Source organism: Metarhizium acridum (genome assembly GCF_019434415.1).
Source record: "Metarhizium acridum strain ARSEF 324 chromosome Unknown scaffold_31, whole genome shotgun sequence".
Lineage (NCBI taxonomy): Eukaryota > Fungi > Ascomycota > Sordariomycetes > Hypocreales > Clavicipitaceae > Metarhizium > Metarhizium acridum.
This window is the reverse complement of record NW_027094018.1, coordinates 3470334-3480319: the sequence shown is the minus strand read 5'-3', so window position 1 is coordinate 3480319 and position 9986 is coordinate 3470334. Positions and strand designations below refer to the sequence as shown.

The following is a 9986-nucleotide window of genomic DNA, read 5'->3' as shown; positions in this document are numbered from 1 at the left end:
AGATAGAGAAACTAAATATTAGATAATTAAGCCTTAATATTAAAATTAACGCTCTTATAAGCCTTCTTCTTCTTAAAACCCTTAGTAATACTATTTTATTCTAGCTTAATTAAAAACGTTTTTATAACCTATTAAGCCTTCTTAATACCTTTAAACCCCTTTAAGTATAAAAATAAGCTATTATAAAAATCTACTAGAGTAGTATATTAAGAGTGGTAATAAATATCCTTAGAAAGAAGACGAGGAATACGCTTAAGGGTATATTTAGAACGACGCTTAGCACTCTAGAATAAGAAAGGTTAACAAGGAAATCAGGGAGGAATTAAATCTAATATTTACGCGAATATAGAGACCTCCCTAGAAGGTATAATAATTATAATTATCCTTAACCCCCTTAATAAAGCGAATATAATATAGCTTAATCTTAGTTAAGAGAGTAAAGTTAAAATTAAAGTTAATTTTAGGTAAATACTTACTTAAGTATTAGGTTATATAATAATAATACTATTAATTATTACTACGTATATTAGAATCTTTCTACTAAGCTTTAACGTAAGCTTAAATCTTTAACGTTACATTACCACTTTTATAAGATAAGCTAAACTTACCTCTTATTATTTAAATTACTTAAGCTTAAATAATAACGTTAATAGGCGTAAGATTAAGCTAATGTAAAGTCTTTTAAGTGGAAACTCGTTTTAATTTAATATTAAATACTTTAATAATATTTCTCTTTAAGGCCTTACGTTTAATTAAAGTTTTAAAGGGGTTATAAGTTAAGGTTTAATCTAATAGAACTATAAGTATAATAATTAATAGCTTTAAGAATAATATTAATTATAACGTTCTTTAAAGAATTACGTTAAAATTAAAACCTAAGAGAATAATAATAAATTACTTACTCTATTTAATAGAACTATTTAAGAAAATAATCTAATATTAGGTTAAATTTACCTTATTAAGAAAAATATACCTTTTAAATAAGCGGAAAATATCAATACGTATTACTATTAAATTAAACGCGCTTTTTTAAGTATAAGAGTATAAAGATATAACTTACACTTAAATTAATTATAATTTAAAGTAAAAGTTAAATGTAAAAGTACGTATTAAGAAAGGTAAAAAAGAGCGCGAAGAAAGCTAAGTTAAGGTATTATAAGAAGGCCCCTAATAGTATATTACGTTATACGAATTAAAATAGCCGTATTTAAATATAATAATTAAAAGGGTAGAATAAAACGTAAGTAAAAGTAATAAGAGTTAATATAAGAAACCTAATAATAATATTAATAGTAAGATTTAGGCTAAAAATAGGTTAAAATTAATAAATATATACCTATAATTCACGCTAAAGTTTTATTAATTATAATAAAATATATTTTAGTTTAATATACTTAAATAAACTATTCTTAATTTAATAATAAAAATACTTAATTAGCTATAATATTAATATAACTTTAAGTTAAAAATATAACTTATAATATTAACGCTTTATTATACTAGGGGAAAATATAAATAAAGCACTATATTAAGTATATATTTAAAATTTAAGCTTAATAAGTATTATTATAGTTTATAAGCTAAGAAACGTATATGAATTATAAGCGTAAATATTAGGTAATAGTTAAGTATAATAAGAATATAGAATATATAGAAGTTAAAAAAAGAATTTATACTTAAATAATAAGAAATAAAGCTATTAAGGGAAGAAAAAGAAGAGAGATAAGGCTAAAATAAGAAAGGAAAAAATAAGGGATAAAACTAAAAATTTATATTAAAGTAAACTTATAATTACCCTTACCTTAAATCTATAAGTTAACTCTTAAGGTAATTATACCTATTAAAATAAAGAAAAGAACCTATAAAGCTTTTCCTTAAAAAATATTAAACCTTAATTAAGAGCTTTATTAAGAATAAAAATAAGTAAAAGTAACACGTATTAACGGGATAAACGTTACGATTAAGCGATTAAAAGTAATAAGTATAACCTAATAAAATAAAGGTATAAGACTTTAAAATAGCGCCTTAAAATATAAGAATAGAAATAAAACTATAAGAACTTAAAGAGGTTAATATTATTACTCTTTTTTTTACTAGGTTTTAACGAGAATAATATACCTTTAAAGCCTACTTACATTAATAATAATTAAGAATAATTATACATTAATAATAATTAAGAATAATTATACTAAAGAGAGGGATAATTATAACGCGTATACGAAGTTACCTATAAAGAGGGGCTAAATTAAGTACCGCGTATAGGGAGTTACCTATAAAGGGGAATTAAATTAGGTTTACTTATATCTTAAAATAGGGTATAAATCCCTATTAATTTTAGTTTAAATTCTATAAGTATTATTACGTGAGAAGCGAATATAAATTAAAGCTAAAACCCTTAATAAATAAGTATAAAAGAATTAATTTAAATATTAAATAATTTAAATAAGTTTTAATCTTATATTATTAAAAGACCTAAGAATAGAGTTCTTTCCTAATTCCTTACCTAATCGTCCTATATCCTGGGTTTACCTTAACATTTAGCTACTTTAAAAGCTATAAAAGGGAATTTTAACTAAGAAGGTAATGTAATTAATAAGCGAAGAACCTCTTTAATGTATTCTAATATTTAAAAAATTTTATTATTAAAAAACTAGGCTAAAAATAAGAAAAAACGATTTAAAATAAAGAAATATTATAATTTATTCTCTTATTTTAGCTTAAATTTAAAAAAATCTAAATTAAATGAAAATTCAGCTTTTTCTAGTAATAATACAGCTATTTTTAAAGCTAAATATATATATAGTATTAAAAATAGAGAAGAAGAGAAAGATAATAATATTTATAATGTATAATAGCTTTTTATTAGTATAAAATAAAGCTTTTAATATTTTTTTTAAATTTTATAATAATAAGAAGAACTTTCACTTTATAAAGATATTTATATTAATATTATAAGTTATATATTTAAAAAGTTACTTGCATTTATATTTTTTTAAATTTAACATTTACTCTTAAGTCTTTTTATAGTATATTTTTAAATATATTACTAAGAATTAATTATATAAAAAGTAGTATTATATTAATATAATTTTAAGGTTTATAATAATATATTATTTACTATTATATTCTTAATGATTATTAAGATATTAAGTAATAAAGCTTAAAAATTTAAGTTTAATACTATATAAATTAAGAAAAAAGAACTTAAAAATAATAATAATTAAGTAATATAATTAATTAACGCGTTAATAGCTTTAAAGTATTTAATTTTATAAAATTTATATATTTAAAGTTTAAACTTTATATTTTAAATTTTTAATAATATATTTTAAATAATAAAAATATAAATAACTCTCTTATTATATAACTTATAATAATATAAATTAATGCATTTTAAAGGACTAAAATAGCTCTATTTAATTATATAAAAATGTTTCTTATAAGCCTTATAATTAGCTTTATATATATAAGTAAAAGATTTACTAGTGTTTTTCCCTAATAATACATTTATAGGTATTTTAAGAATGTAATGTATTGTATTTAAATATAATACACGAAAATATAATATAATATAAAATACAATATATAATACACTTGTATTTACTATATCTGTAAGAGCTCTACTCTTAAGCTTTAAGATAAGTACTTCTTTAATTATATCTCTTACGTAATAATAATAAAGTACTTAATAAGAGTTAATAGAGTAAATAATTTACGTGTAAGAGATATAATAGGTGTCTCTTCTCTTAATATATTACTATATAATATATAGTTTATATAGGGAAAAACTATATATAAGATAAAGGATTATAAATAACAGTTAAAATATCAATTAAAATACCTTAAAATACTAGTTAAATATAATAGCTATAAGGGCTAAGAAGATTAAGGTTCTATTTTTCTAGAAAGGCTCTAAAAAGCTCCTTATATAATTGTATAGCACGTGATATATCACGTGTTCGCAGCACGTAACTAGAGGCTACGTTGCTAGCTATAAAGCTCTTACAAATATAGTAAATACAAGTGTATTATGTATTGTATTTTGTATTGTATTGTATTTTCGTGTATTATATTTAAATACGTTACATTATAAGACTAAAATACCTATAAATGTATTTTAAGTAAAAAAAACCCTTGTTTTTTTAACTTAAAATTATAAGGCTAATTATAAGGGTTATAAGGAAAGGTTTTATATTATTAAAAAGAGCTAAATTAGCTCTTTAAAATGCCTCACTTTTTACTATTATAAGTTACCACATTAAAAAGTTATAAGGAATTAAAAATTCGCCCCGCTTTACTTACTTTTTATTTTAAGACATAACTTTAAAGCTTAATATCTCGCTTAATATTCACATTTCAAGGTTAATTTTTAAAGATGTAAAATCACGTGATTTTTAGCTTTATTTTAATATATAATATGCTTATGTAAGCACTTATTTATAATATTAGATACTTTATAGCCTTATAATATATTTATAGGTATTCTTATCTTGTAATGTACTGTAATATATTACAATATAATACAATACAATATAGTATAGTAAAAATTACAAAAAATACAATACATTTAGAGGTCTAGCTAGCTAAATCGAGCTATAATATACGGCTAAATTCCTTGCTATAATATACGGCCGAATTCCTTTATATAATAGCTTTATTTTAAGTTCTTATTATCTTTTTAAAGGTAATTATATAAGAGAAGTTTTAAGAATTATTAAGATAAACCTAAGATATAAAATAATTAAATAAGAAATTAAAAAAGAACTTTATTTTTAAGTCTTTTAATAATATAAGATTAAAACTTATTTAAATTATTTAATATTCAAATTAATTCTTTTATACTTATTTATTAAGAGGTTTAAACTTTAATTTATACTTACTTTTTACGTAATAATACTTATAGAATTTAAACTAAAATTAATAGAGATTTATATCTTATTTTAGAATATAAGTAAGCCTAATTTAATCTCTCTTTACAGGTAACCCTCTATACGCGGTGCCTAATTTAATCCCTCTTCGCAGGTAACTTCGTGTGCGCGTTATAAAAAGCGAGAGTAAAGGTCTTTTAACTATAATTATAACTTATAATAAGCTATATATAATTAAGCTTATAAGCATAACCTTAACGCTTAATTAAGTATTTAAATAAGAAAAATAAAGCTTATAATAGCTTTAATAATAAACTTAATTAAAAGGTATATTAAAATAAATTACTTATTATAAGTATTAATTACATACGCGTAATTAAATAAGAGTAAGCTTTTAATTATAAGTAAATAATTATAATAATAAGCGCACTTATAAAAAGAGCACATATAATCTTCTCTTTTATAGCGAGATATAGACTTGTATATATACATTATCATAACAATTAGTGTCCCTTAAGTGTGACAATTAATTATAGAGAAGTGATTAAATGCGGAGAAGATACATGAGCGTTGTAGGGGTTTCCTCCACCGACGACGGGAGCTAACGTGGTCGAGGCGGTGGGTTTGACCAAGATGACTTTGCTACAGTAGGCAGATGTGTGGTGATGTGGTGTCTGGTGGCATCACGGCAGTGTTGGACGCTGCGAGGGGATGATTGTGCAGGAAGCATTGGTGGATACATGCGAATACGATTCAACACCAGCGGCAATGTAGCTCTCGGTGTCATGTCATGATTTGAACGGGAAGCATTGGCATTGTGCACGACTACGATTTAACCTGCGGCAACATGCTCTCGGTACAATTTGAGACTAGCAACATGCTCTCTGGGTACAATCTTGGGAGCCATCTAATATGCAACCTGCGCAGCCAGCCCGTCCAACTCGCGTTCCCAGCATCGATGCTGGCTAACCGACCAGAAGAGCTGGTCCAAAAAGTGCTTCGCATTCTTGGTCGCCTGAACAACCTCCCGCAAGCTCTCGGGCTTGGGATGCCTCAACGTGACGACGCCGTAGCTCAGCACCGCATCGCTATCCGCGGAGAAGCGCACGCCATCCAGCTGCACGGCCTTTCCGACCAGGTCCACGGCCTCGCCCGTGGCGGCAATCGTCTTGAGATGGCCAAACGCCTCGCGTACGTAGTGCGTGACGCGGCCCATCTTGGCCAGCGCATCGACAGACTCTCTGCCGCCCGGGATGAAGACGGCGTCAAAGAGCGTGCTCCGCTGGCCTTCAAAGTGGTGGTCCGGCATGAGCCCCTTGGCCGAGTGCCTGTCCTCGCCCGCGGCAAAGATGGGCGAGCGCCGGGGGCCGAGGACGACGGGAATCGCGCGCGCGGCCCTGAGGGCTGCGACGACGGCCCCGTACGAGATGGAGTCGTAGCCGTCGGCGACGAGGACGGCGACCTTGCGCGAGGCAATCGTCACGCGCTCGGGGACGTACTCGAGCTGGCTCAGCCCGGCGGCCCTCTTGCCGTGATTCTGCCTGGGAGACTGGGCAGGGCTGGGACCGCCGACCATGGCGGCCACGGACCGCGCCAGGCCCAGGTCAATGTCGGCGAGGCGCCGGGTCAGGCGCTCGTAGACGACGGGCTCCTCGCAGTGGTCCAGCTCAAAGGAAAAGGCGGCCGTCATGTGCCTCTTCTCGACGTCCGACATGGAGTTGTAGAAGAGCTGGGCCTGCGAGACGTGGTCCCTGAACTTGTGACTCTTGGCTCGCACCTTGACGCCCCCGACCTCCTCGGGGTGGTCGACGTAGCCGCCCTCGTCGGCGGTGGCCGGCGGCTGGGCGGCGAAGCGGTTGGGCCAGTAGTTGACCTTTGCGCGCGCAATCGTGTGGCGCATGGCGCCGTCGCGGTTGAAGTTCATGACGGGGCAGACGGGCCTGTTGACGGGCAGCTCCTCCCAGTTGACGCCGAGGCGGCTGATTTGCGTGTCAAAGTAGGAGAAGTTGCGGCCCTGGAGCAGGGGGTCGTCGGAGAAGCCGACGCCGGGCACGACGTGGCTCGTGCAAAAGGCGGCCTGCTCCGTCTCGGTGAAGAACTCGTCGACGTTGCGGTTCAGCTCCAGCTCGCCGATGTAGCGCACGGGCACGAGCTCCTGCGGCCACAGCTTGGTGGCGTCGAGCACGTCAAAGTCGAAGCCGTCGGCGTCGGCGTCGCGGATGACCTGGATGCCGAACCTCCACCGGGGGTAGACGCCCCTGTCGATGGCCTCGGCGAGGTCCTTGCGGTGGAAGTCGGGGTCCTGGCCGGCAATCTTGAGGGCCTCGTCCCACACGAGCGAGTGGACGCCCAGCTCGGGCGTGAAGTGGAACTTGACCAGGTGCCGCTCGCCGCGGGCGTTTTGCAGCGTAAAGGTGTTGACGCCGAAGCCCTGCATCATCCGGAACGAGCGGGGGATGGCCCGGTCCGACATTGCCCACATGAACATGTGCGTCGCCTCGGGGTGCATGTACATGAAGTCCCAGAAGTTGTTGTGCGCCGACTGCGCCTGCGGCACCTCGCAGTCCGGCTCGGGCTTGGCCGCGTGGATGAGGTCGGGGAACTTGATGGCGTCCTGGATGAAGAAGACGGGTATGTTGTTGCCGACAATGTCCCAGTTGCCCTCTTGCGTGTACATCTTGACCGCGAACCCGCGCACGTCGCGCACCGTGTCTGCCGAGCCGCGGCTGCCGAGCACCGTCGAGAAGCGGACGAAGACGGGCGTCTCCCGGGACGTGTCGGTCAAGACGCCCGCGTGCGTCACGTCCTCGGCCGACTCGAGGAGCCGAAACGTCCCAAAGGCGCCCGTGCCGCGGGCGTGGACGACCCGTTCTGGGATTCTTTCATGGTCGAACCGGTGTATCTTGACGCGTCGTCAGTGGGAGCAGTCGGCCGTGGGGAGTTTGCAACTCTTTACCTTTTCCCGGGCAAAGGCGTCCTCGAGCAGCATGGGACCCGTCGTCTTGTCGCTGCTCACGCGCAGCCAGTCATCCGTGTTGGACTGCCTGGTCCCAAAGTCTGCCGTGATCCTGTCCTCGGGCGTGGGCTGCACCACCGAGGCCTCGAGCTGATCCGCCTTGGCTGTCTTGGTCGTCATGGCTGCGGTTTTGCTTTGGAGCATGTGGGCTGCAATCCGCTGCCGCCATCCCCGACCACGTTGGCTGGTCGACTATATATCGACGACGACGGGCAGCTCACGTTGCTGGTCCATGACATCAACCATCTGGGACAGACCAACCACGACAGCAGGACGGGTCGCAGCGTTGCATGTCGCTGTGGATGGCGGCCGCCATTGCGCCATGTTGATGTAATGATGAAGGGGGGTCAGCGGTGGCAGCGGCCGGACGAAAATGTCCGAGCCGTCCGCATCGGGATCGGGCATCGGGACCGAACGACGGTGACGCTTTGTAGTCGAGAGTACGGGGCACTGCCCCTCTGGACGACATGTAGGCTATTTCAATCTACTTTAGAATCCCAAAGCACCAGTTCCTTTCTCCCATCCAACTTACATCCCAGCACCTTCATTTACCATGATTCTCACCAGACGCGCAGCATCTCTCGCCTTGCGGCCGGGCATCACCTTGCGAGCACGTCTTCCACCGAGGAGGACATACGCCGACATTCCTGGCGCAAACAAGCCCGCGCGGCCTACCGAGATTAAAAACAAGTGTGTTCTGCATCTAGACTCGTAGTGTGTTGTGCTGACCGTCCATGTATCTAGCACCACGCTGTTGATGACGGGCTTGGCGGGGGTAGGATTGGCGGCTTGTTACTTCGTCCTTCTGGCGAAGCCAGAGGTAGTTGGTAGTGAAGCGACTGGAAAGCCAGAGAAGGCGAGGGACCCAAAGATGGCTAGAGAGAGGTAGACTTTTTCTTTTTATTTTTTTTTATTTTTTATTTTTTTTATACGAGGACCATTGGCAGTGATGCAAGTGCTCATCACCATGACCTGCAACCATGTGTTGTTCGCGAGTACGTCTCCTAGCTTCTATCCTGTACAAGAGTCCAAATACACCATCTGTTTATATCAGCAAGGTTCAATGTGCCAACTACCACGCCGTGTGCCCCCCATCGAGCACAAGATTACTCCCCGTCATGAAGCTGCTCGCGTCGCTGATCAGAAACAGCGCGGCACCCTTGAACTCGCTCGTCGTGGCCAACCGGCCCAGCATATTCTCCCTGGTCCAAATCTCCCTCAAATCGCCATCTCGCTCAAACAGCTCCCGGACCATTGGCGTTTCGATGTGGCCCGGGCTCAGGCAATTGACTCGAATCCCGCCGCTGCCGTCTTCGCGCAGAGGACTCCATTCCATGGCCAGGTTGCGCGCCAACTGGATGAGCGCCGCCTTGGACGAGTTGTACACGGGCGAGAACATGCCCTTGTTCGCCACCACGCCCGACATGCTCGCCACCAGACATATGCTCCCGCGGCACCTGTACTTGATCATGGCCCTGGCCCCGGCCTGAGCCGTCATGAAGACGCCCGTGTAGTTGGTGGCAAGCATCCTGGTGACATCCTCGAGCTTGTAGTCGAGTGCGGGCGTGGTCTGGACTATCCCCGCGGCGGCGACGACGCCGTCCAACTGCTGGTTGTCGTCGGCGATTTGCTCAATCGTGTCCTCGAGGTGTTTGGTGTCGCGGACATCCTGCTGCAGGTAGGTTAGGGATCCGCCCCATTCGGGGACGACGCGGCCTTGGGCTTCTGTCCATTCCTGGTCGGGTTCTTTCTGCATGTCCAGGCAGTAGACTGGGACTGTTGTTAGTGGTGCTCTGCACGGGGAGTCATGTTGGCGTGTGGATTTACCTTTTCCTCCTGCCTCGACGAGGGCTTCTGCCATGGCGAGGCCCAGGCCTCTTGCGCCGCCTGTTACGACGAACACTTTGCCGCCGAGGTGGAAGTCTGCGAAGCGTTTGTTTCCCACGGGCTCGTTGCGCGGGGGGGCGGCTGTGTTGGGCATGCTGGGATTTTGTGATGGGTTTTGCGACGAGGTAATCGGCTCTGAGGGTCAATACTTGTAACCATAATCATAATTGGCAAATATGGAGTGATGAAAATGTCGATTGTACAAGATGGAAAGT

At 38.8% G+C, this 9986-nt stretch overlaps 2 protein-coding genes across 2 annotated transcripts; both read right to left on the bottom strand.

The window, feature by feature from the left end:
• Positions 1-5775: 5775 nt before the first annotated feature.
• cat1_1 (catalase 1) lies at positions 5776-7545 on the bottom strand (the record flags this gene model as incomplete). The annotated part of the gene is made up of 1 exon (XM_007813538.2): positions 5776-7545. The coding sequence occupies one exon, from the start codon at positions 7543-7545 to the stop codon at positions 5776-5778; it is 1770 nt and encodes a 589-aa protein (XP_007811729.2).
• A 1411-nt stretch (positions 7546-8956) lies between these two features.
• On the bottom strand, positions 8957-9865 carry J3458_005916 (uncharacterized protein; the record flags this gene model as incomplete). Its single annotated transcript, XM_066119051.1, has 2 exons — positions 8957-9654; positions 9712-9865. 2 exons carry the CDS (start codon positions 9863-9865, stop codon positions 8957-8959), a joined length of 852 nt encoding a protein of 283 aa, XP_065976573.1.
• Between the last annotated feature and the right edge of the window lie 121 nt (positions 9866-9986).